Source organism: Somniosus microcephalus, unplaced genomic scaffold (assembly GCF_052327205.1).
Source record: "Somniosus microcephalus isolate GS21.2 unplaced genomic scaffold, FLI_Smic_1.0 unresolved_chr7, whole genome shotgun sequence".
Taxonomy (NCBI): domain Eukaryota; kingdom Metazoa; phylum Chordata; class Chondrichthyes; order Squaliformes; family Somniosidae; genus Somniosus; species Somniosus microcephalus.
Window position 1 is genome coordinate 33492718 of NW_028225185.1, and position 26790 is coordinate 33519507.

A 26790-nucleotide genomic window follows, 5' to 3' on the forward strand; every position below is an offset into this window, starting at 1 on the left:
TCTACACTGTCCCCATCAAACACTCCCAGGGCAGGGACAGCACAGGTTAGATACAGAGCAAAGCTCTCTCTACACTGTCCCATCAAACACTCCCAGGGCAGGTACAGCACAGGTTAGATACAGAGCAAAGCTCCCTCCACACTGTCCCCATCAAACACTCCCAGGGCAGGTACAGCACGGGTTAGATAGAGAGTAAAGCTCCCTCTACACTGTCCCCATCAAGCACTCCCAGGGCAGGTACAGTACGGGTTAGATACAGAGTAAAGCTCCCTCTACACTGTCCCCATCAAACACTCCCAGGGCAGGTACAGCACGGGTTAGATACAGAGTAAAGCTCCCTCTACACTGTCCCATCAAACACTCCCAGGGCAGGTACAGCACGGGTTAGATACAGAGTAAAGCTCCCTCTACACTGTCCCATCAAACACTCCCAGGGCAGGTACAGCACGGGTTAGATACAGAGTAAAGCTCCCTCTACACTGTCCCATCAAACACTCCCAGGGCAGGTACAGCACAGGTTAGATACAGAGTAAAGCTCCCTCTACACCGTCCCATCAAACACTCCCAGGGCAGGTACAGCACGGGTTAGATACAGAGTAAAGTTCCCTCTACACTGTCCCCATCAAACACTCCCAGGGCAGGTACAGCACGGATTAGATACAGAGTAAAGCTCCCTCTACACTGTCCCCATCAAACACTCCCAGGGCAGGTACAGCACGGGTTAGATACAGAGTAAAGTTCCCTCTACACTGTCCCATCAAACACTCCCAGGGCAGGTACAGCACGAGATTAGATACAGAGTAAAGCTCCCTCTACAGTGTCCCATCAAACACTCCCAGGGCAGGTACAGCACGGGTTAGATACAGAGTAAAGCTCCCTCTACACTGTCCCATCAAACACTCCCAGGGCAGGTGCAGCACGGGTTAGATACAGAGTAAAGCTCCCTCTACACTGTCCCCATCAAACACTCCCAGGGCAGGTACAGCTCGGGTTAGATACAGAGTAAAGCTCCCTCTACAGTGTCCCCATCAAACACTCCCAGGGCAGGTACAGCACGGGGTTAGATACAGAGTAAAGCTCCCTTTACATGGTCCCATCAAACACTCCCAGGGCAGGTACAGCACGGGTTAGATACAGAGTAAAGCTCCCTCTACACTGTCCCCATCAAACACTCCCAGGGCAGGTACAGCACGGGTTAGATACAGAGTAAAGCTCCCTCTACACAGTCCCCATCAAACACTCCCAGGGCAGGTACAGCACGGGTTAGATACAGAGTAAAGCTCCCTCGACACTGTCCCCATCAAACACTCCCAGGGCAGGTACAGCACGGGTTAGATACAGAGTAAAGCTCTCTCTACACTGTCCCATCAAACACTCCCAGGGCAGGTACAGCACGGGTTAGATACAGAGTAAAGCTCTCTCTACACTGTCCCATCAAACACTCCCAGGGCAGGTACAGCACGGGTTAGATACAGAGTAAAGCTCCCTCTACACTGTCCCCATCAAACACTCCCAGGGCAGGTACAGCACAGGTTAGATACAGAGTAAAGCTTCCTCTACACTGTCCCATCAAACACTCCCAGGGCAGGTACAGCACGGGTTAGATACAGAGTAAAGCTCTCTCTACACTGTCCCATCAAACACTCCCAGGGCAGGTACAGCACGGGTTAGATACAGAGTAAAGCTCCCTCTACACTGTCCCATCAAACACTCCCAGGGCAGGTACAGCACGGGTTAGATACAGAGTAAAGCTCCCTCTACACTGTCCCATCAAACACTCCCAGGGCAGGTACAGCACAGGTTAGATACAGAGTAAAGCTTCCTCTACACTGTCCCATCAAACACTCCCAGGGCAGGTACAGCACGGGGTTAGATACAGAGTAAAGCTCCCTCTACACTGTCCCATCACACACTCCCAGGGCAGGTACAGCACGGGGTTAGATACAGAGTAAAGCTCCCTCTACACTGCCCCCATCAAACACTCCCAGGGCAGGTACAGCACGGGTTAGATACAGAGTAAAGCTCCCTCTACACTGTCCCATCAAACACTCCCAGGGCAGGTACAGCACGCGGTTAGATACAGAGTAAAGCTTCCTCTACACTGTCCCATCAAACACTCCCAGGGCAGGTACAGCACGGGTTAGATACAGAGTAAAGCTCCCTCTACACTGTCCCCATCAAACACTCCCAGGGCAGGTACAGCACGGGTTAGATACAGAGTAAAGCTCCCTCTACACTGTCCCATCAAACACTCCCAGGGCAGGTACAGCACGGGTTAGATACAGAGTAAAGCTCCCTCTACACTGTCCCATCAAACACTCCCAGGGCAGGGACAGCACGGGTTAGATACAGAGTAAAGCTCCCTCTACACTGTCCCCATCAAACACTCCCAGGGCAGGTACAGCACGGGGTTAGATACAGAGTAAAGCTCCCTCTACACTGTGCCATCAAACACTCCCAGGGCAGGTACAGCACGGGGTTAGATACAGAGTAAAGCTCCCTCTACACTGTCCCCATCAAACACTCCCAGGGCAGGTACAGCACGGTGTTAGATACAGAGTAAAGCTCCCTCGACACTGTCCCATCAAACACTCCCAGGGCAGGTACAGCACGGGTTAGGTACAGAGTAAAGGTCCCTCTACACTGTCCCATCAAACACTCCCAGGGCAGGTACAGCACGGGTTAGATACAGAGTAAAGCTCCCTCTACACTGTCCCCAGCCCCCGTGTAGGTGAATGTGTACGTGCCCTGAGACCCCACTGCCGAGGCTTCAGTTAAAGCTCCTTCAAGGTGGTTGCGGTCAAACCACTGCTGGCTGCCTCGCTCTGCCTGACCACTTCTTTCAGATCCTAATTGCCTCTGACGGGGGAAATTAGCAGGAGCACAGAACCTGTTGCTGGGCTGAAGGTGACAGAGCAAAATAAAAGGGAGGAACAGGGGGATAAAGAACAATCAATATGCCTGTGAAAGGAGCTGCACATCAGAAGGCCCCAGTCCCCAGGCAGCGCACGTTCTGCTGAAGCCCTAACTTAGTGGATTATATAAATCAAGGGTGGTTGAATGCATTGCATGCTGTTTGCCTCTGATGGCCACGTTAACATTTCCAGAGGATCAGCGGCAATTGGAGGTTAAACAAGCTGTGTAATTCGCCATCGATTCAGCGCTCAGGAGCACAGGAACAGGAGGAGGTCGTTCAGCCCCCCTCGAGCCTGTTACATTAGCAACAGGAGGAGGTCGTTCAGCCCCTCGAGCCTGTTACATTAGGAACAGGAGGAGGCCGTTCAGCCCCTCGAGCCTGTTACATTAGGAACAGGAGGAGGTCGTTCAGCCCACTTCGAGCCTGTTACATTAGCAACAGGAGGAGGGCGTTCAGCCCCCTCGAGCCTGTTACATTAGGAACAGGAGGAGGCCGTTCAGCCCCTCGAGCCTGTTACATTAGGAACAGGAGGAGGCCGTTCAGCCCCCTCGAGCCTGTTACATTAGCAACAGGAGGAGGTCGTTCAGCCCACTTCGAGCCTGTTACATTAGCAACAGGAGGAGGGCGTTCAGCCCCCTCGAGCCTGTTACATTAGGAACAGGAGGAGGCTGTTCAGCTCCCTCGAGCCTGTTACATTAGTAACAGGAGGAGGCCATTCAGCCCTTTGAGCCTGTTACATTAGGAACAGGAGGAGGCTCTTCAGCCCCCTCGAGCCTGTTACATTAGGAACAGGAGGAGGCTATTCAGCCCCTCGAGCCTGTTACATTAGGAACAGGAGGAGGTCATTCAGCCCCTTGAGCCTGTTACTGTAGGAACAGGAGGAGGCCATTCAGCCCCTCGCGCCTGTTACATTAGGAACAGGAGGAGGCCATTCAGCTCCCCCGAGCCTGTTACATTAGGAACAGGAGGAGGCCAATCAGTCCCGTCGAGCCTGTTACATTAGGCTTTCAAAAAGCTTCACCTACTGTCCCATCAATCACTCCCAGGGCAGGTACAGCACGCGTTAGATACAGAGTAACGCTCCCTCTACACTGTCCCATCAAACACTCCCAGGGCAGGTACAGCACGGGTTAGATACAGAGTAAAGCTCCCTCTACACTGTCCCATCAAACACTCCCAGGGTAGGTACAGCACGGGTTAGATACAGAGTAAAGCTCCCTCTACACTGTCCCATCAAACACTCCCAGGGCAGGTACAGCACGGGTTAGATACAGAGTAAAGCTCCCTCTACACTGGCCCCATCAAACACTCCCAGGGCAGGTACAGCACAGGTTAGATACAGAGTAAAGCTCCCTCTACACTGTCCCCATCAAACACTCCCAGGGCAGGTACAGCACGGGTTAGATACAGAGTAAAGCTCCCTCTACACTGTCCCATCAAACACTCCCACGGCAGGTACAGCACGGGGTTAGATACAGAGTAAAGCTCCCTCTACACCGTCCCATCAAACACTCCCAGGGCAGGTACAGCAGGCGTTAGATACAGAGTAAAGCTCCCTCTACACTGTCCCCATCAAACACTCCCGGGGCAGGTACAGCACGGGTTAGATACAGAGTAAAGCTCCCTCTACACTGTCCCATCAAACACTCCCAGGGCAGGTACAGCACGGGTTAGATACAGAGTAAAGCTCCCTCTACACTGTCCCATCAAACACTCCCAGGGCAGGTGCAGCACGGGTTAGATACAGAGTAAAGCTCCCTCTACACTGGCCCCATCAAACACTCCCAGGGCAGGTACAGCACAGGTTAGATACAGAGTAAAGCTCCCTCTACACTGTCCCCATCAAACACTCCCGGGGCAGGTACAGCACGGGTTAGATACAGAGTTAAGCTCCCTCTACACTGTCCCATCAAACACTCCCAGGGCAGGTACAGCACGGGTTAGATACAGAGTAAAGCTCCCTCTACACTGTCCCCATCAAACACTCCCAGGGCAGGTATAGCACGGGTTAGATACAGAGTAAAGCTCCCTCTACACTGTCCCATCAAACACTCCCAGGGCAGGTACAGCACGGGTTAGATACAGAGTAAAGCTCCCTCTACACTGTCCCATCAAACACTCCCAGGGCAGGTACAGCACGGGTTAGATACAGAGTAAAGCTCTCTCTACACTGTCCCCATCAAACACTCCCAGGGCAGGTACAGCACGGGTTAGAAACAGAGTAAAGCTCCCTCTACACTGTCCCATCAAACACTCCCAGGACAGGTACAGCACGGGTTAGATTCAGAGTAAAGCTCCCTCTACACTGTCCCCATCAAACACTCCCAGGGCAGGTACAGCACGGGTTAGATACAGAGTAAAGCTCCCTCTACACTGTCCCCAGCAAACACTCGCGGGGCAGATTTAATAAATTGATGATCATCAACTGTACAGCTTACAAATTTCAGGCGAAAGTTCTCAAAAACAGTGTACGAGGTTCAAATCGTCCACCTCATTCTTGGCTTGAGTTGGAAGATCATGTGGAGAAGGGAGAGTGATGGAGAGAGAGAGAGTGGGAGAAATTAAACACATCTACCAATTTCTTTCTGCCTCCGCCTCCCTTGCTTTGTTGCTGAAGCGTGTAATATGCTGTTTAAATTTTTTATGACCTGTGTCTAGTTCCTAGTCCCTGTGGTGTGGTCTGTTAGGAAGTGGATTCGGAGAGGGATGTGCAGCAGACACATACCAGACTCCCGTCAATGCCCCATCAGCACTGGATAGTTCTCATCTTCAGAATGCAATTCGAAACATGTAAACAATGAAATGGGATCAAGAAAAGGGAGACTGGGAATACACTGGGGGTCTGTCACTGTCTGAGAGAGACTGGGAATACACTGGGGGTCTGTCACTGTCTGAGAGAGAATGGGATTACTGGGAATATGCTGGGGGTCTGTCACTGTCTGAGAGAGACTGGGAATACACTGGGGGTCTGTCACTGTCTGAGAGAGACTGGGAATACACTGGGGGTCTGTCACTGTCAGAGAGAGACTGGGAATACACTGGGGGTCTGTCACTGTCTGAGAGAGAGAGACTGGGAATACACTGGGGGTCTGTCACTGTCTGAGAGAGACTGGGAATACACTGGGGGTCTGTCACTGTCTGAGAGAGACTGGGAATACACTGGGGGTCTGTCACTGTCAGAGAGAGACTGGGAATACACTGGGGGTCTGTCACTGTCTGAGAGAGAGAGACTGGGAATACACTGGGGGTCTGTCACTGTCTGAGAGAGACTGGGAATACACTGGGGGTCTGTCACTGTCTGAGAGAGACTGGGAATACACTGGGGGTCTGTCACTGTCAGAGAGAGAATGGGATTACTGGGAATACACTGGGGGTCTGTCACTGTCTGAGAGAGACTGGGAATACACTGGGGGTCTGTCACTGTCAGAGAGAGACTGGGAATACACTGGGGGTCTGTCACTGTCTGAGAGAGACTGGGAATACACTGGGGGTCTGTCACTGTCTGAGAGAGACTGAATACTGGGAATACACTGGGGGTCTGTCACTGAGAGAGACTGGGAACACACTGGGGGTCTGTCACTGTCTGAGAGAGACTGGGAATACACTGGGGGTCTGTCACTGTCTGAGAGAGAGACTGGGAATACACTGGGGGTCTGTCACTGTCTGAGAGAGAATGGGATTACTGGGAATACACTGGGGGTCTGTCACTGTCTGAGAGATACTGGGAATACGCTGGGGGACTGTCACTCTCTGCGAGAGACTGGGAATACACTGAGGGACTGTCACTGTCTGAGAGAGACTGGGATTACTGGGAATATGCTGGGGGTCTGTCACTGTCAGAGAGAGACTGGGAATACACTGGGGGACTGTCACTGTCAGAGAGAGACTGGGAATACACTGGGGGTCTGTCACTGTCTGAGAGAGACTGGGAATACACTGGGGGTCTGTCACTGTCAGAGAGAGACTGGGAATACACTGGGGGTCTGTCACTGAGAGAGAGACTGGGAATACACTGGGGGTCTGTCACTGTCAGAGAGAGACTGGGAATACACTGGGGGTCTGTCACTGTCTGAGAGAGAGAGACTGGGAATACACTGGGGGTCTGTCACTGTCTGAGAGAGACTGGGAATACACTGGGGGTCTGTCACTGTCAGAGAGAGACTGGGAATACACTGGGGGTCTGTCACTGTCAGAGAGACTGGGAATACACTGGGGGTCTGTCACTGTCAGAGAGAGACTGGGAATACACTGGGGGTCTGTCACTGTCAGAGAGAGACTGGGAATACACTGGGGGTCTGTCACTGTCTGAGAGAGACTGGGAATACACTGGGGGTCTGTCACTGTCTGAGAGAGACTGGGATTACTGGGAATACGCTGGGGGACTGCCACTGTCTGAGAGAGACTGGGAATACACTGGGGGTCTATCACTGTCTGAGAGAGAATGGGATTACTGGGAATACACTGGGGGTCTGTCACTGTCAGAGAGAGACTGGGAATACACTGGGGGTCTGTCACTGTCTGAGAGAGACTGGGAATACACTGGGGGTCTGTCACTGTCTGAGAGAGACTGGGAACACACTGGGGGTCTGTCACTGTCAGAGAGAGAGACTGGGAATACACTAAGGGTCTGTCACTGTCAGAGAGAGACTGGGAATACACTGGGGGTCTGTCACTGTCAGAGAGAGACTGGGAATACGCTGGGGGTCTGTCACTGTCAGAGAGAGACTGGGAATACACTGGGGGTCTGTCACTGTCTGAGAGAGAGACTGGGAATACACTGGGGGTCTGTCACTGTCTGAGAGAGAGACTGGGAATACACTGGGGGTCTGTCACTGTCTGAGAGAGAGACTGGGATTACTGGGAATACGCTGGGGGACTTTCACTGTCTGAGAGAGAGACTGGGATTACTGGGAATACACTGAGGGACTGTCACTGTCAGAGAGATACTGGGATTACTGGGAATACACTGGGGGTCTGTCACTGTCTGAGAGAGACTGGGAATACACTGGGGGACTGTCACTGTCTGAGAGAGACTGGGATTACTGGGAATACGCTGGGGGTCTGTCACTGTCTGAGAGAGACTGGGAATACACTGGGGGTCTGTCACTGTCTGAGAGAGACTGGGAATACACTGGGGGTCTGTCACTGTCTGAGAGAGACTGGGAATACACTGGGGGTCTGTCACTGTCTGAGAGAGACTGGGAATACACTGGGGGTCTGTCACTGTCTGAGAGAGACTGGGAATACACTGGGGGTCTGTCACTGTCAGAGAGAGACTGGGATTACTGGGAATACAGTGGGGGTCTGTCACTGTCTGAGAGAGACTGGGAATACACTGGGGGTCTGTCACTGTCTGAGAGAGACTGGGATTACTGGGAATACGCTGGGGGACTGTCACTGTCTGAGAGAGACTGGGAATACACTGGGGGTCTATCACTGTCTGAGAGAGAATGGGATTACTGGGAATACACTGGGGGTCTGTCACTGTCAGAGAGAGACTGGGAATACACTGGGGGTCTGTCACTGTCTGAGAGAGACTGGGAATACACTGGGGGTCTGTCACTGTCTGAGAGAGACTGGGAATGCACTGGGGGTCTGTCACTGTCTGAGAGAGACTGGGAATACACTGGGGGTCTGTCACTGTCTGAGAGAGAGACTGGGAATACACTGGGGGTCTGTCACTGTCTGAGAGAGACTGGGAATACACTGGGGGTCTGTCACTGTCTGAGAGAGACTGGGATAACTGGGAATACGCTGGGGGTCTGTCACTGTCTGAGAGAGACTGGGATTACTGGGAATACACTGAGGGACTTTCACTGTCTGAGAGAGAGACTGGGATTACTGGGAATACACTGGGGGTCTGTCACTGTCTGAGAGAGACTGGGATTACTGGGAATACACTGAGGGACTGTCACTGTCTGAGAGAGACTGGGATTACTGGGAATACGCTGAGGGACGGTCACTGTCTGAGAGAGAGACTGGGATTACTGGGAATACACTTCAGTTATTACCCAGAGGTTCGCGGAGTGTTGAACAAAGTGCTCCCGCTAGACTTTTCCCTCCAACTCTAGGCCTGAGAAGTAAACGGGCACAGACCTCGGGTCTGCTTTCCTCACACAGTGGCACAACGTTTTTTAAATTTTGTATTGACTTCATGAAATGTCTTGACTGTGTGTGCGTGTATTGTGAATGTGTGTGTGTGTCTGGATTGTGTGTGTCTGGATTGTGTGTGTGTGTGTGTGTGTGTCTGGATTGTGTGTGTGTGTGTCTGGATTGTGTGTGTGTGTGTCTGGATTGTGTGTGTGTGTGTGTGTCTCCTCCAATTCTGGCCTCTCGCGCATCCCCCGATTTCCATCACTCCGCCGTTGGCGACCGCGCCAGGGCCCCTGAGCTCTGGAATTCCCTCCCTAAACCTCTCCGCCTCTCCCTGTCCTCCTTTAAGACGCTGCTTAAAACCGACCTCATTGACCAGGCTTTTGGTCGCCTGTCCTAATATCTCCTTATGTGGCTCAGGGTCAAATTTTGTTTGCTAACACTGTTCTGTAAGCGCTGGGTAAGTACACGTTGTTGCCATCACTGTCCCCACCTGACGTTCACTGTCCAGCAGTGCTCACTGGATCGCGATCAGGAGTAGCTGATGGTTGGAATCTGATCGGATATCCCGCCACCGCTCGTTGACTGACTCACAAATGAAGAACGTCACCTTGGCAAGGTGGTGCCCGGGGAAGCGTATCCCTACATGAGGGAGTGCAACGAAGGTTCACCAGACTGATTCCTGGGATGAGGTGGGGGATTGATAGAAACATAGAAACATCGAAGATAGGAGCAGGAGTCGGCCATTCGGCCCCTCGAGCCTGCTCCGCCATTCAATGAGATCATGGCTGATCATCCAAACTCAGTGCCCTGTCCCTGCCTTCTCCCCATATCCCTTGATCCCTTTAGCCTTAAGAAATATATCTAACTCCTTCTTGAATATATTTAATGAATTGGCCTCAACTGCCTTGTGTGGTAGAGAATTCCACAGGTTCACCACTCTCTGGGTGAAGAAATTCCTCCTCATCTCAGTCCTAAATGGCTTACCCCTTATCCTTAGACTGTGACCCCTGGTTCTGGACTCCCCCGACCATCGGGAACATCCTTCCTGCATCGAGTCTGTCCAGTCCTGTTAGAATTTTATAAGTTTCAATGACATTGAGTAGATTGGGCCGATACTCTCTATAGTTTAGAAGAATGAGAGGTGATCTCATTGAAACATATCAGATTCTGAGGGGGATTGACAGGGTAGATGCTGAGAGGCTGTTTCCCCCCTGGCTGGAGAGTCTAGAACCAGGGGTCACAGTCTCAGGATAAGGGGTCGGCCATTTAGGACTGAGATGGGGAGGAATTTCTTCACTCAGAGGGCGGTGAATCTTTGGAATTCTCTGCCCCAGAGGGCTGTGGAGGCTCAGTCGTTGAGTCTATTCAAGGCCGAGATCGAGAGATTTTTGGACTCGAGGGGAATCGAGGGATCGGGGCGGGAAAGTGGAGTTGAGGTCAAGATGAGATCAGCCATGATCTTATTGAATGGCGGAGCGGGCTCGAGGGGCCGAATGGCCGACTCCTGCTCCTGTTTCTTATGTTCTCATGCACACGAGAGGAGACTGCGGTGCCCAGAGAACCGTGTCCCTGCCTGAATCGGCACCTCCCGGAGAGGGGCAGGGCGGGGGTGAGAAATACAACAACCGCAATCGACAAAAATTCAGGTGGGCGGTGGAGGGAGACACAGGCCCCCGGTGATCCCGGTTCAGAAATGGCCATTTCTGCCACTTTCTGTCCCACACACTGCCAACAAAGGCCAGATACTCTCTTTCACTGTCTCCGAACAATATGTCTTCACCCGGGGAGGCGGGCGGTGTGGGAGGTGGATGACGTCCCACAGTTTATTTTTCTTTCTCATCGCCAGCCTACACCGAGCTCAACAATGGAATAGCCACCCGAGGCTGGTTCATCGGCCTGATCAGTGCGATCGTCCTCATCGTGCTCATCCTGCTGATTGTGTGCTTCATCAAGAGAAACAAAGGAGGCAAGTACTCAGGTACGGAGCTCGTCAACTGGGAATGGAGGGGGCTGGTCCATCAAACACCGCCGTCCCGCACTCTCCGCCCTCCCGCTCTCTCCGCCCTCCCGCTCGCTCTGCCCTCCCGCTCTCTCCGCCCTCCCGCGCTCTCCGCCCTCCCGCGTTCTCCGCCCTCCCGCTCTCTCCGCCCGCCCACTCTCTCCGCCCTCCCGCGCTCTCCGCCCTCCCGCGTTCTCCGCCCTCCCGCTCTCCGCCCTCCCACACTCTCCGCCCTCCCGCTCTCTCCGCCCTCCCGCTCTCTCCGCCCTCCCGCTCTCTCCGCCCTCCCGCTCTCTCCGCCCTCCCGCTCTCTGTCCGCGCTCTCCGCCCTCCCGCTCTCTGTCCGCTCTCTCCGCCCTCCCGCGCTCTCCGCCCTCCCGCTCTCTCCGCCCTCCCGCTCTCTCCGCCCTCCCGCTCTCTCCGCCCTCCCGCTCTCTGTCCGCGCTCTCCGCCCTCCCGCTCTCTGTCCGCTCTCTCCGCCCTCCCGCTCTCTCCGCCCTCCCGCCCTCCCGCTCTCTCCGCCCTCCCGCTCTCTGTCCGCGCTCTCCGCCCTCCCGCGCTCTCCGCCCTCCCGCTCTCTGTCTGCCCTCCCGCTCGCTCTGCCCTCCCGCTCTCCGTCCGCCCGCTCTCTCCGCCCTCCCGCGCTCTCCACCCTCCCGCGCTCTCCGCCCTCCCGCTCTCTCCGTCCGCCCGCTCTCTCCGCCCTCCCGCTCTCTCCGCCCCCCCGCGCTCTCCACCCTCCCGCTCTCCCCTCCCGCACTCTCCGCCCGCCCGCTCTCTGTCCGCCCTCCCGCACTCTCCGCCCTCCCGCTCTCTCCGCCCACCCACGCTCTCCGCCCTCCCGCTCTCTGTCCGCCCTCCCGCGCTCTCCGCCCGCCCGCTCTCTCCACCCGCCCGCTCTCTCCGCCCACCCACGCTCTCCGCCCTCCCGCTCTCTCTCCGCCCTCCCGCGCTCTCCGCCCGCCCGCTCTCTCCGCCCTCCCGCTCTCTCCGCCCACCCACGCTCTCCGCCCTCCCGCTCTCTGTCCGCCCTCCCACTCTCTCCGCCCGCACGCTCTCTCCGCCCTCCCGCTCTCTCTCCGCCCTCCCGCGCTCTCCGCCCGCCCGCTCTCTCCGCCCTCCCGCTCTCTCCGCCCACCCACGCTCTCCGCCCTCCCGCTCTCTGTCCGCCCTCCCACTCTCTCCGCCCTCCCGCGCTCTCCGCCCTCCCGCGCTCTCCGCCCTCCCGCTCTCTCCGCCCTCCCGCTCTCCCCGCCCGCTCTCTCCGCCCTCCCGCGCTCTCCACCCTCCCGCTCTCTCCGCCCTCCCGCGCTCTCCGCCCTCCCGCTCTCTGTCCGCCCTCCCGCGCTTTCCGCCCTCCCGCGCTTTCCGCCCTCCCGCGCTCTCCGCCCTCCCGCTCTCCGTCCGCCCGCTCTCTCCGCCCTCCCGCGCTCTCCGCCCGCCCGCTCTCTCCGCCCTCCCGCGCTCTCCGCCCGCCCGCTCTCTCCGCCCTCCCGCTCTCCCCGCCCGCTCTCTCCGCGCTCTCCGCCCTCCCGCGCTCTCCGCCCTCCCGCTCTCTGTCCGCCCTCCCGCTCGCTCTGCCCTCCCGCTCTCCGTCCGCCCGCTCTATCCGCCCGCCCACGCTCTCCACCCTCCCGCTCTCTCCGTCCGCCCGCTCTCTCCGCCCGCCCGCTCTCTCCGCCCTCCCGCGCTCTCCACCCTCCCGCTCTCTCCGTCCGCCCGCTCTCTCCGCCCGCCCGCTCTCTCCGCCCTCCCGCGCTCTCCGCCCTCCCGCTCTCTCCGCCCTCCCGCGCTCTCCGCCCGCCCGCCCTCCCGCGCTCTCCGCCCTCCCGCACTCTCCGCCCTCCCGCTCTCTCCGCCCGCCCGCTCTCTCCGCCCACCCGCGCTCTCCGCCCTCCCGCTCTCTCCGCCCTCCCGCTCTCGCCGTCCTCCCGCGCTTTCCGCCCTCCCGCTCTCTCCGCCCGCCCGCTCTCTCCGCCCTCCCGCGCTCTCCGCCCTCCCGCGCTCTCCGCCCACCCACGCTCTCCGCCCGCCCGCTCTCTCCGCCCTCCCGCGCTCTCCGCCCTCCCGCTCTCGCCGCCCTCCCGCTCTCGCCGCCCTCCCGCGCTCTCCGCCCTCCCGCTCTCTCCGCCCTCCCGCGCTCTCCGCTCTCTCCACCCTCCCGCTCTCTCCGCCCTCCCGCGCTCTCCGCCCTCCCGCTCTCTCCGCCCTCCCGCGCTCTCCGCCCGCCCGCTCTCTCCGCCCGCACGCTCTCTCCGCCCTCCCGCTCTCTCCGCCCTCCCGCGCTCTCCGCCCGCCCGCTCTCTCCGCCCGCTCTCTCTGCCCTCCCGCGCTTTCCGCCCACCCGCTCTCTCCGTCCGCCCGCTCTCTCCGTCCGCCCGCTCTCTCCGCCCTCCCGCGCTCTCCGCCCGCCCGCTCTCTCCGCCCGCCCGCTCTCTCCGCCCGCCCGCTCTCTCCGCCCACCCGCTCTCTCCGCCCGCCCGCTCTCTCCGCCCGCCCGCTCTCTCCGCCCTCCCGCTCTCTCCGCTCTCTGTCCGCCCTCCCGCTCTCTCCGCCCTCCCGCGCTCTCCGCCCTCCCGCTCTCCCCGCCTGCTCTCTCCGCCCTCCCGCTCTTTCCACCCACCCACGCTCTCTGCCCTCCCGCTCGCTCCGCCCTCCCGCTCTCCGTCCGCCCGCTCTCTCCGCCCTCCCGCGCTGTCCGCCCACCCGCGCTCTCCGCCCGCCCGCTCTCTCCGCCCGCACGCTCTCTCCGCCCGCACGCTCTCTCCGCCCTCCCGCGTTCTCCGCCCTCCCGCGCTCTCCGCCCTCCCGCGCTATCCGCACTCCCGCTCTCTCCGCCCTCCCGCGCTCTCCGCCCGCACGCTCTCTCCGCCCTTCCGCTTCCTCCGCCCTCCCGCGCTTTCCGCCCGCACGCTCTCTCCGCCCTCCCGCGCTTTCCGCCCGCCCGCGCTCTCCGCCCGCACGCTCTCTCCGCCCTCCCGCGATCTCCGCCCTCCCGCGCTCTACGCCCTCCCGCTCTCCCCGCCCGCTCTCTCCGCCGTCCCGCTCTCTCCGCCCACCCACGCTCTCGGCCCACCCGCTCTCTCCGCCCTCCCGCGCTCTCCGCCCTCCCGCTCTCTCCGCCCTCCCGCTCTCTCCGCCCGCCCGCGCTCTCCGCCGTCCCGCTCTCTCCGCCCTCCCGCTCTCTCCGCCCTCCCGCGCTCTCTCCGCCCGCCCGCTCTCTCCGCCCTCCCGCTCTCTCCGCCCTCCCGCTCTCCCCGCCCGCGCTCTCCGCCCGCCTGCGCTCTCTCCGCCCTCCCGCTCTCTCCGCCCTCCCGCTCTCCCCGCCCTCCCGCGCTCCCCGCCCTCCCGCTCTCTCCGCCCTCCCGCTCTCTCCGCCCGCCCGCGCTCTCCGCCCTCCCGCGCTCTCCGCCCGCCCGCGCTCTCCGCCCTCCCGCTCTCTCCGCCCTCCCGCTCTCTCCGCCCTCCCGCGCTCCCCGCCCTCCCGCTCTCCCCGCCCTCCCGCTCTCCCCGCCCTCCCGCGCTCTCCGCCCTCCCGCGCTCTCCGCCCGCCCGCTCTCTCCGTCCTCCCGCGCTCTCCGCCCGCCCGCTCACCCCGCCCGCCCGCTCTCTCTCCGCCCTCCCACACTCTCTCCGCCCTCCCGCTCTCTCCGCCCTCCCGCGCTCTCCGCCCTCCCGCTCTCTCCGCCCTCCCGCTCTCTCCGCCCGCCCGCTCTCTCCGCCCTCCCGCTCTCTCCGCCCTCCCGCTCTCTCCGCCCGCCCGCTCTCTCCGCCCGCCCGCTCTCTCCGCCCTCCCGCTCTCTCCGCCCTCCCGCTCTCCCCGCCCGCTCTCTCCGCCCGCCCGCTCTCTCCGCCCGCCCGCTCTCTCCGCCCTCCCGCTCTCTCCGCCCGCCCGCTCTCTCCGCCCTCCCGCGCTCTCCGCCCTCCCGCGCTCTCCGCCCTCCCGCTCTGTCCACCCGCCCGCTCTCTCCGCCCTCCCGCGCTCTCCGCCCTCCCGCTCTCTCCGCCCTCCCGCTCTCTCCGCCCGCCCGCTCTCTCCGCCCGCCCGCTCTCTCCGCCCTCCCGCTCTCTCCGCCCGCCCGCTCTCTCCGTCCTCCCGCTCTCTCCGCCCGCCCGCTCTCTCCGCCCTCCCGCTCTCTCCGCCCTCCCGCTCTCTCCGCCCTCCCGCTCTCTGTAAGCCCTCCCGCTCTCTCCGCCCTCCCGCGCTCTCCGCTCTCCCCGCCTGCTCTCTCCGCCCTCCCGCTCTCTCCGCCCACCCACCCTCTCCGCCCTCCCGCTCGCTCCGCCCTCCCGCTCTCCGCCCGCCCGCTCTCTCCGCCCTCCCGCGCTCTCCGCCCGCCCGCTCGCCCCGCCCGCCCGCTCTCTCTCCGCCCTCCCACACTCTCTCCGCCCTCCCGCTCTCTCCGCCCTCCCGCGCTCTCCGCCCTCCCGCGCTCTCCGCCCTCCCGCTCTCTCCGCCCTCCCGCTCTCTCCGCCCGCCCGCTCTCTCCGCCCTCCCGCTCTCCGCCCTCCCGCTCTCTCCGCCCTCCCGCTCTCTCCGCCCGCCCGCTCTCTCCGCCCGCCCGCTCTCTCCGCCCTCCCGCTCTCTCCGCCCTCCCGCTCTCCCCGCCCGCTCTCTCCGCCCGCCCGCTCTCTCCGCCCTCCCGCTCTCTCCGCCCGCCCGCTCTCTCCGCCCTCCCGCGCTCTCCGCCCTCCCGCGCTCTCCGCCCTCCCGCTCTCTCCACCCGCCCGCTCTCTCCGCCCTCCCGCGCTCTCCGCCCTCCCGCTCTCTCCGCCCTCCCGCTCTCTCCGCCCACCCGCTCTCTCCGCCCTCCCGCTCTCTCCGCCCGCCCGCTCTCTCCGTCCTCCCGCTCTCTCCGCCCTCCCGCTCTCTCCGCCCTCCCGCTCTCTCCGCCCTCCCGCTCTCTGTAAGCCCTCCCGCTCTCTCCGCCCTCCCGCGCTCTCCGCTCTCCCCGCCTGCTCTCTCCGCCCTCCCGCTCTCTCCGCCCACCCACGCTCTCCGCCCTCCCGCTCGCTCCGCCCTCCCGCTCTCCGTCCGCCCGCTCTCTCCGCCCTCCCGCGCTGTCCGCCCACCCGCGCTCTCCGCCCGCCCGCTCTCTCCGCCCGCATGCTCTCTCCGCCCTTCCGCGCTCTCCGCCCTTCCGCGCTCTCTGCCCTCCCGCTCTCTCTGCCCGCCCGCTCTCTCTGCCCTCCCGCGCTCTCCGCCCGCACGCTCTCTCCGCCCTCCCGCTCCCTCCGCCCTCCCGCGCTTTCCACCCGCACGCTCTCTCCGCCCTCCCGCTCTCTCCGCCCTCCCGCGCTTTCCGCCCGCCCGCGCTCTCCGCCCTCCCGCTCTCTCCGCCCGCACGCTCTCTCCGCCCTCCCGCGCTCTCCGCGCTCTACGCCCTCCCGCTCTCCCCGCCCGCTCCCTCCGCCCTCCCGCTCTCTCCGCCCACCCACGCTCTCCGCCCACCCGCTCTCTCCGCCCTCCCGCTCTCTCCGCCCGCCCGCGCTCTCCGCCGTCCCGCTCTCTCCGCCCTCCCGCTCTCTCCGCCCTCCCGCGCTCTCTCCGCCCGCCCGCTCTCTCCGCCCTCCCGCTCTCTCCGCCCTCCCGCGCTCTCTCCGCCCTCCCGCTCTCTCCGCCCTCCCGCTCTCCCCGCCCTCCCACGCTCCCCGCCCTCCCGCTCTCTCCGCCCTCCCGCTCTCTCCGCCCGCCCGCGCTCTCCGCCCTCCCGCTCTCCCCGCCCTCCCGCTCTCCCCGCCCTCCCGCGCTCTCCGCCCTCCCGCTCTCCCCGCCCTCCCGCTCTCCCCGCCCTCCCGCGCTCTCCGCCCTCCCGCGCTCTGCGCCCGCCCGCTCTCTCCGCCCTCCCGCGCTCTCTCCGCCCTCCCACGCTCTCCACCCTCCCGCTAACTCCGCCCTCCCGCTCTCCCCGCGCTCACCGCCCCCCCCGCTCTCTCCGCCCTCCCGCTCTCTCCGCCCTCCCGCTCTCTCCGCCCTCCCGCTCTCTCCGCCGTCCCGTGCTCTCCGCCCGCCCACTCGCCCCGACCGCCCGCTCTCTCTCCGCCCTCCCACACTCTCTCCGCCCTCCCACTCTCTCCGCCCTCCCGCGCTCTCCGCCCTCCCGCGCTCTCCGCCCTCCCGCTCTCTCCGCCCGCCCGCTCTCTCCGCCCTCCCGCTCTCCCCGCCCGCTCTCTCCGCCCGCCCGCTCTCTCCGCCCTCCCGCTCTCTCCGCCCTCCCGCTCTCTCCGCCCTCCCGCTCTCTGACCTCCCGCTCTCTCCGCCCGCCCGCTCTCTCCGCCCTCCCGCTCTCTCCGCCCGCCCGCTCTCTCCGCCCGCCCGCTCTCTCCGCCCTCCCGCTCTCTCCGCCCTCCCGCTCTCTCCGCCCGCCCGCTCTCTCCGCCCTCCCGCTCTCTCCGCCCGCCCGCTCTCTCCGCCCTCCCGCTCTCTCCGCCCTCACGCTCTCTCCGCCCTCCCGGTCTCCCCGCCCGCCCGCTCTCTCCGCCGTCCCGCTCTCTCGACCCTCCCGCTCTCTCCGCCCTCCCGCGCTCTCCGCCCTCCCGCGCTCTCCGCCCACCCACGCTCTCCGCCCACCCGCTCTATCCGCCCACCCGCTCGCCCCGCCCGCCCGCTCTCTCCGCCCTCCCGCTCTCTCTCCGCCCTCCCGCGCTCTCCGCCCTCCCGTGCTCTCCGCCCTCCCGCTCTCTCCGCCCGCCCGCTCTCTCCGCCCTCCCGCGCTGTCCGCCCTCCCGCCCTCCCGCTCTCTCCGCCCGCCTGCTCTCTCCGCCCTCCCGCTCTCTCCGCCCTCCCGCTCTCTCTCCGCCCTCCCGCTCTCTCTGCCCTCCCGCGCTCTCCGCCCTCCCGCTCTCTCCGCTCTCCGCCCTCCCGCTCTCTCCGCCCTCCCGCTCTCTCTCCGCCCTCCCGCTCTCTCGACCCTCCCGCTCTCTCCGCCCTCCCGCGCTCTCCGCCCTCCCGCTCTCTCCGCTCTCCGCCCTCCCGCGCTCTCCGCCCTCCCGCTCTCCCCGCCCTCCCGCTCTCCCCGCCCTCCCGCGCTCTCCGCCCTCCCGCTCTCCCCGCCCTCCCGCTCTCCCCGCCCTCCCGCGCTCTCCGCCCTCCCGCGCTCTGCGCCCGCCCGCTCTCTCCGCCCTCCCGCGCTCTCTCCGCCCTCCCACGCTCTCCACCCTCCCGCTAACTCCGCCCTCCCGCTCTCCCCGCGCTCACCGCCCCCCCCGCTCTCTCCGCCCTCCCGCTCTCTCCGCCCTCCCGCTCTCTCCGCCCTCCCGCTCTCTCCGCCGTCCCGTGCTCTCCGCCCGCCCGCTCGCCCCGACCGCCCGCTCTCTCTCCGCCCTCCCACACTCTCTCCGCCCTCCCACTCTCTCCGCCCTCCCGCGCTCTCCGCCCTCCCGCGCTCTCCGCCCTCCCGCTCTCTCCGCCCTCCCGCTCTCCCCGCCCGCTCTCTCCGCCCGCCCGCTCTCTCCGCCCTCCCGCTCTCTCCGCCCTCCCGCTCTCTCCGCCCTCCCGCTCTCTGACCTCCCGCTCTCTCCGCCCGCCCGCTCTCTCCGCCCTCCCGCTCTCTCCGCCCGCCCGCTCTCTCCGCCCGCCCGCTCTCTCCGCCCTCCCGCTCTCTCCGCCCTCCCGCTCTCTCCGCCCGCCCGCTCTCTCCGCCCTCCCGCTCTCTCCGCCCGCCCGCTCTCTCCGCCCTCCCGCTCTCTCCGCCCTCACGCTCTCTCCGCCCTCCCGGTCTCCCCGCCCGCCCGCTCTCTCCGCCGTCCCGCTCTCTCGACCCTCCCGCTCTCTCCGCCCTCCCGCGCTCTCCGCCCACCCACGCTCTCCGCCCACCCGCTCTATCCGCCCACCCGCTCGCCCCGCCCGCCCGCTCTCTCCGCCCTCCCGCTCTCTCTCCGCCCTCCCGCGCTCTCCGCCCTCCCGTGCTCTCCGCCCTCCCGCTCTCTCCGCCCGCCCGCTCTCTCCGCCCTCCCGCGCTGTCCGCCCTCCCGCCCTCCCGCTCTCTCCGCCCGCCTGCTCTCTCCGCCCTCCCGCTCTCTCCGCCCTCCCGCTCTCTCTCCGCCCTCCCGCTCTCTCTGCCCTCCCGCGCTCTCCGCCCTCCCGCTCTCTCCGCTCTCTGCCCTCCCGCTCTCTCCGCCCTCCCGCGCTCTCCGCCCACCCACGCTCTCCGCCCACCCGCTCTATCCGCCCACCCGCTCGCCCCGCCCGCCCGCTCTCTCTGCCCTCCCGCTCTCTCCACCCTCCCGCTCTCCCCGCCCTCCCGCTCTCTCCGCCCTCCCGCTCTCCCCGCCCTCCCGCGCTCTCCGCCCTCCCGCGCTCTCCGCCCACCCGCTCTATCCGCCCGCCCGCTCTATCCGCCCGCCCGCTCTCTCCGCCCTACCGCTCTCTCCACCCTCCCGCTCTCTCCGCCCTCCCGCTCTCTCCGCCCTCCCGCTCTCGCCGCCCTCCCGCGCTCTCAGACCTCCTGCCCTCCCGTGCCCTACGACCTCCCACGCCCGTTGCTTTTGCGCACCCTCGGTCACGCGCTCCCCAGCCCCATTTCCTGTGTTTATTGCTCTCTCTCTGATCTTGCAGTGAAGGATAAGGAAGATGCCCACGTGGATTCGGAGGCCAGGCCAATGAAGGACGAAACCTTCGGTGAATACAGGTGAGAAAGTCCGAAACGAGGAACCCCCCCACCCCCAACTGGGAGCGTGAAAGAAAGTTTAACCTCCAGCTGTGGCGCCCTCTGCCTGCAGGCTGACAAAACATTTGCGCGCTGGGGCTCAAAGGACCCTCCTGAAACCTTCACCCTTTCACCTTTTCAGACCCCACTTGACCGGCTGTGCGCTTGCAGCATTTTACCGCTTACAATGCATTTAAATAGGCTGCTTTGTGGGTGTGGGGAATAATGCCAAGCAGTGTCATAGAAACATAGAAGATAGGAGCAGGAGTAGGCCATTCGGCCCCTCGAGCCTGCTCCGCCATTTAATGAGATCATGGCTGATCATCCAAATTCAGTACCCTGTCCCTGCCTTCTCCCCATATCCCTTGATCCCTTTAGCCTTAAGAAATATATCCAACTCCTTCTTGAATATATTTAATGAATTGGCCTCCACTGCCTTCTGTGGTAGAGAATTCCACAGGTTCACCACTCTCTGGGTGAAGAAATTCCTCCTCATCTCTGTCCTAAATGGCTTACCCCTTATCCTTAGACTGTGACCCCTGGTTCTGGACTCCCCGACCATCGGGAACATCCTTCCTGCATCTAGTCTGTCTAGTCCTGTTAGAATTTTATAAGTTTCAATGAGATCCCCTCTCATTCTTCTAAACTCCAGTGAGTATAAGCCCAATCGACCCAATCTCTCCTCATACGTCATTCCTGCCATCCCAGGTATCAGTCTGGTGAATCTTCGCTGCACTCCCTCCATGGCAAGAACATCCTTCCTCAGATAAGGCGACCAAAACTGCACACAATACTCAAGGTGTGGTCTCACCAAGGCCCTGTACAACTGCAGCAAGACATCCTTGCTCCTGTACTCGAATCCTCTCGCTACGAAGGCCAACATACCATTTGCCTTCTTAACCGCCTGCTGCACCTGCATGCTTACCTTCAGCGACTGGTGCACAAGGACATCCAGGTCTCGTTGCACTTCCCCTTTTCCCAATCTATTGCTGTTCAGATAATAATCTGCCTTCCTGTTTTTGCCACCAAAGTGGATAACCTCGCATTTATCCACGTAATATTGCATCTGCCATGCATCTGCCCAATCACCCAACCTGTCCAAATCATACTGAGTTTCTCGGCATCCTCCTCACAGCACATACGTCCCTTGTAAGCTTCGTTCTGCGCGACCTCTTTCTATCGTTGCGTGGTCCATTTAAATTTCTACGCCTGCGCGGTCTTTACAGTGTTAAAGCCAGTGAGCGGCCCGCGCGGGACCATTGCGCTTACTGCATGGGCGCACACCTTACGGGGGCACATTGGCGTCAAGTAAATGCCGTGTGAGCGGGGGGCCCCTTTTCCTGATACGTTCTTGCACAGATTCCCCTCGGATTTCTGTCGGGTTTAAGCTGTTTTATCCAGGCTGTAACTGAAGCAGGCAAGATCCCTCCCCGACCGCCACGGGATCCGGGTCCAACTCGAACACCCATCCCAGCTGGCCTATCCGCGAGCCCCCGCTCCAGAGACTCGAGCCCCGTAATCCAGGCCCGACACTCCCCCGGGAGCGCCGCACTGTCGGAGGGGCGGTACTGAGGGAGTGTCGGAGGGGCGGTACTGAGGGAGCGCCGCACTGTCGGAGGGGCAGTACTGAGGGAGCGCCGCACTGTCGGCGGGGCAGTACTGAGGGAGCGCCGCACTGTCGGAGGGGCGGTACTGAGGGAGCGCCGCACTGTCGGAGGGGCGGTACTGAGGGAGCGCCGCACTGTCGGAGGGGCGGTACTGAGGGAGTGCCGCATTGTCGGCGGGGCGGTACTGAGGGAGCGCCGCACTGTCGGAGGGGCAGTACTGAGGGAGCGCCGCACTGTCGGAGGGGCAGTACTGAGGGAGCGCCGCACTGTCGGCGGGGCGGTACTGAGGGAGCGCCGCACTGTCGGAGGGGCGGTACTGAGGGAGCGCCGCACTGTCGGAGGGGCAGTACTGAGGGAGCGCCGCACTGTCGGAGGGGCGGTACTGAGGGAACGCCGCACTGTCGGAGGGGCGGTACTGAGGGAGCGCCGCACTGTCGGAGGGGCGGTACTGAGGGAGCGCCGCACTGTCGGAGGGGCGGTACTGAGGGAGCGCCGCACTGTCGGAGGAGCGGTACTGAGGGAGCGCCGCACTGTTGGAGGGGCAGTACTGAGGGAGCGCCGCACTGTCGGAGGGGCGGTACTGAGGGAGCGCTGCACTGTCGGAGGGGCTGTACTGAGGGAGCGCCCCACTGTCAGAGGGGCAGTACTGAGGGAGCGCGGCACTGACGGAGGGGCGGTACTGAGGGAGCGCTGCACTGTCGGAGGGGCGGTACTGAGGGAGCGCCGCACTGTCGGAGGGGCGGTACTGAGGGAGCGCTGCACTGTCGGAGGGGCGGTACTGAGGGAGCGCCGCACTGTCGGAGGGGCGGTACTGAGGGAGCGCCGCACTGTCGGAGGGGCGGTACTGAGGGAGCACCGCACTGTCGGAGGGGCGGTACTGAGGGAGCGCCCCACTGTCGGAGGGGCGGTACTGAGGGAGCGCCGAACTGTCGGAGGGACCGCCTTTCGGGATGAGATGTTAAACCGAGGCCCCGTCTGCCCTCTCGGGTGGATGTAAAAGATCCCACGGCCACTATTGGAAGAAGAGCCGGGGGGGAGTTCTCCCCGGTGTCCTGGGGCCAATATTTATCCCTCAACCAACATCACTAAAAACAGATGATCCGGTCATTATCACATTGCTGTTTGTGGGAGCTTGCTGTGCGCAAATTGTCTGCCGTGTTTTCCACATTACAACAGTGACCACACTTCAAAAAAAATTCCTTCATTGGCTGTGAAGCGCGTTGGGACGTCCTGAGGTGGTGAAAGGCGTTGGAGAAATGGGAGTCTGTCTTTTATTTGCTGGTCTATGGGACTGAGTTCTTCAGCAGGCATTGCATGGAGCCACTGGGCCATCAGGAGCACCTTCCCCCCGCCCCGATCTGAGTCGCGCAGAGTCACGCGCTGCCCTGCGTGTGAGGGGGATAACGCCGGTTGTTGCCTGAGTATATATTACAGCTTCTTTCTCCTTTACTTCTCATGCTTACCTCCTGCAAACAGGTCACTGGAGAGGTAAGACAACTTGTCTGTTAATGTGTTCACGCGCTGCTCTGTGTGTGAATAGCTGCTTCCGTTTCCTCGGCTTCGCTCTGTGTCGCCCAGTCCCACGGTGCGGGGACACCAGGGGAAGGGCCGAGGCCCCACGGTGCAGGGACACCGGGGGAAGGGCCGAGGCCCCACGGTGCAGGGACACCAGGGGAAGGGCCGAGGCCCCACGGTGCAGGGACACCGGGGGAAGGGCGGAGGCCCCACGGTGCAGGGACACCAGGGGAAGGGCCGAGGCCCCACGGTGCAGGGACACCGGGGGAAGGGCCAAGGCCCCACGGTGCAGGGACACCAGAGGAAGGGCCAAGGCCCCACGGAGCAGGACACCAGGGGAAGGGCCGAGGCCCCACGGTGCAGGGACACCAGGGGAAGGGCCGAGGCCCCACGGTGCAGGGACACCAGGGGAAGGGCCGAGGCCCCACGAAGTTGTTCTCCTCAGAGCAGAGAAGGTTAAGGGGAGATTGACCAGAATGGTACCAGGGATGAGGGACTTCAGTGACGTGGAGAGACTGGCCCCTCGAGCCTGTTTCACAATTTAATGAGATCATGGCTGATCATCCAAATTCAGTACCCTGTCCCTGCCTTCTCCCCATATCCCTTGATTTATTCAGCCTTAAGAAATATATCTAACTCCTTCATGAATATATTTAATGAATTGGCCTCCACTGCCTTCTGTGGTAGAGAATTCCACAGGTTCACCACTCTCTGGGTGAAGAAATTCCCCCTCATTTCAGTCCTAAATGGCTTACCCCTTATCCTTAGACTGTGACCCCTGGTTCTGGACTCCCCCGCCATCGGGAACATCCTTCCTGCATCTAGTCTGTCTAGTCCTGTTAGAATTTTATAAGTTTCAATGAGATCCCCTCTCACTCTTCTAAACTCTAGTGAATATAAGCCTAATCGACCCAACCTCTCTTCATACATCATTCCTGGCATCCCAGGTGTCAGTCTGGTGAATCTTCACTGCACTCCCTCCATGGCAAGAACATCCTTCCTCAGATAAGGCGACCAAAACTGCACACAATACTCAAGGTGTGGTCTTACCAAGGCCCTGTCCAACTGCAGCAAGACATCCTTGCTCCTGTACTCGAATCCTCTCGCTATGAAGGCCAACATACCATTTGCCTTCTTAACCGCCTGCTGCACCTGCATGCTTACCTTCAGCGACTGGTGCACAAGGACACCCAGGTCTCATTGCACTTCCCCTTTTCCCAGTCTATTGCAGTTCATAACCTCGCATTTATCCACATTATACTGCACCTGCCCAATCACCCAACCTGTCCAAATCATCCTGGAGTTTCTCGGCATCCTCCTTACAACACACACGCCCACCCAGCTTTGTGTCGTCTGCAAACTTGGAGATATTACATCTAGTTCCCTCGTCTAGATCATTAATATATATTGTGAACAGCTGGGGTCCTAGGACCGATCCTTGCGGTACCCCACTAGTCACTGCCTGCCACTCGGAAAAAGACCCATTTATTCCAACTCTTTGCTTCCTGTCTGCCAACCAGTTCTCTATCCAAGTCAATACCTTACCCCCAATCCCATGTGCCTTAACTTTACACGCTAATCTCTTATGCGGGACCTTATCGAAAGCCTTCTGAAAGTCCAAATACACCACATCCACTGGTTCTCCCTTATCTATTCTACCAGTTACATCCTCAAAAAATTCCAGAAGGTTAGTCAAGTGCGATTTACCTTTTGTAAATCCATGTTGACTTTGTCCGAACCTGTCACTGTTTTCCAAACTGTAAAGCCACAGAGGGAGGACATGTCGCTCCACCCGGGTGCTGCCCGGGATGGACAACTCCTAACGAGGAGAGATTTGATCAGCGGGACGGAATACCCGGCACTGTGACCAACGGGCGGCCAACCCGAAACCGCCGGTCTGGCGCTGCCTCCCCAGTCAAATATCTAGGCCCCGGGACTATTACCACTGGAGACACCGCGATCGTTCTTTCTGCCAAACATCCATCCAAGGTGGCTCTGCACTTTGCAGAACCGTCTCCCTCTTTGGGGCAGTCTGTTTGATGAATTCAGCCCCCCGCCGTATTGTATGGACATTCAATTCCTCCTCCCCGCACCCCGAGCTTAGAATCTGCGACAATGTGAAACACGTGCAATTAATCCGGACACATTGAATAATTAAAATCTCCTAATGTAACAGGCTCGAGGGGCTGAACGGCCTCCTCCAGTTACTAATGTAACAGGCTCGAGGGGGCTGAATGGCCTCCTCCTGTTCCTAATGTGACAGGCTCGAGGGGGTGAATGTCCTCCTCCTGTTCCTAATGTAACAGGCTCGAGGGGGCTGAATGGCCTCCTCCTGTTCCTAATGAAACAGGCTTGAGGGGCTGAACGGCCTCCTCCAGTTCCTAATGTGACAGGCTCGAGGGGGCTGAATGGCCTCCTCCTGTTCCTAATGTGACAGGCTCGAGGGGGTGAATGTCCTCCTCCTGTTCCTAATGTAACAGGCTCGAGGGGGCTGAATGGCCTCCTCCTGTTCCTAATGAAACAGGCTTGAGGGGCTGAACGGCCTCCTCCAGTTCCTAATGTGACAGGCTCGAGGGGGCTGAATGGCCTCCTCCTGTTCCTAATGTAACAGGCTCGAGGGGCAGAATGGCCTCCTCCTGTTCCTAATGTAACAGGCTCGAGGGGCTGAATGGCCTCCTCCTGTTCCTAATGTAACAGGCTCGAGGGGCTGAATGGCCTCCTCCTGTTCCTAATGTAACAGGCTCGAGGGGGCTGAATGGCCTCCTCCTGTTCCTAATGTAACAGGCTCGAGGGGCAGAATGGCCTCCTCCTGTTCCTAATGTAACAGGCCCCGAGGTGGGGCTGAACGGCCTCCCGGCTGCAACCTAACCTTGCCCTCCCTTCCCTGCGCAGCGACAACGACCAGGAGGAGAAGCCCTTCGACGGGAGCCAGCCCTCGCTGGACCAGCCGAAGAAGCCCCTGGGCAGCGACGACAGCCTGGTGGAGTACGGGGGCAGCGTGGACGTGCAGTTCAATGAAGACGGCTCCTTCATCGGGCAGTACAGCGGCAAGAAGGAGGAGAAGGAGGCGGGCGGCCCCAACGGAAGCTCGGGGGGCGCATCTCCCGTCAACGCCGAAATCACGCTGGATTAGTGGGGGGGGGGCGGCCGGGATAGAGCTCGGTGCCGGGCGCCAAATGACACGAAGCGATCCGCGTCAACTTCTGTGGGTGCTACCTATAAATATGTATTTGCCAAATTTTCTTTTTGTACTCTCTTGTTTCCGAACTTTTTTATTTCCTATTCACACCTGTCGCTTTTTACAGTGCAAGATAACTGGACGGCAGGAATAAATGTTCGACCAGGATCCGTCACAAGGGGAGGGGAGTTTGTCACTGGGTGTTCCTCGGGGGTCCGGGGCCGAACCCAGCCCTGGGAGTGTTTGATGGGACAGTGTAGAGGGAGCTTTACTCTGTATCTAACCCCGTGCTGCACCTGCCCTGGGAGTGTTTGATGGGACAGTGTAGTGGGAGCTTTACTCTGTATCTAACCCCGTGCTGTACCTGCCCTGGGAGTGTTTGATGGGACAGTGTAGAGGGAGCTTTACTCTGTATCTAACCCGTGCTGTACCTGTCCTGGGAGTGTTTGATGGGACAGTGTAGTGGGAGCTTTACTCTGTATCTAACCCGTGCTGTACCTGCCCTGGGAGTGTTTGATGGGGACAGTGTAGAGGGAGCTTTACTCTGTATCTAACCCGTGCTGTACCTGCCCTGGGAGTGTTTGATGGGGACAGTGTAGAGGGAGCTTTACTCTGTATCTAACCCGTGCTGTACCTGCCCTGGGAGTGTTTGATGGGACAGTGTAGAGGGAGCTTTACTCTGTATCTAACCCGTGCTGTACCTGTCCTGGGAGTGTTTGATGGGACAGTGTAGAGGGAGCTTTACTCTGTATCTAACCCGTGCTGTACCTGCCCTGGGAGTGTTTGATGGGGACAGTGTAGAGGGAGCTTTACTCTGTATCTAACCCGTG

The 26790-nt window shown here is 61.5% G+C and overlaps 1 protein-coding gene across 1 annotated transcript in view; it reads left to right on the forward strand.

The window, feature by feature from the left end:
* Positions 1-26515, forward strand: part of LOC147086759 (neural cell adhesion molecule L1-like) — a 168186-nt gene extending 141671 nt beyond the window's left edge. The window contains exons 14-17 of the mRNA XM_085978317.1: positions 10860-10991; positions 19570-19642; positions 22744-22755; positions 25675-26515. Of these exons, the coding sequence (XP_085834443.1) occupies positions 10860-10991; positions 19570-19642; positions 22744-22755; positions 25675-25915 (458 nt within the window). The 3' untranslated portion in view covers positions 25916-26515. The remainder of the gene's footprint in view (positions 1-10859; positions 10992-19569; positions 19643-22743; positions 22756-25674) is intronic.
* The last annotated feature ends 275 nt before the right edge of the window (positions 26516-26790 follow it).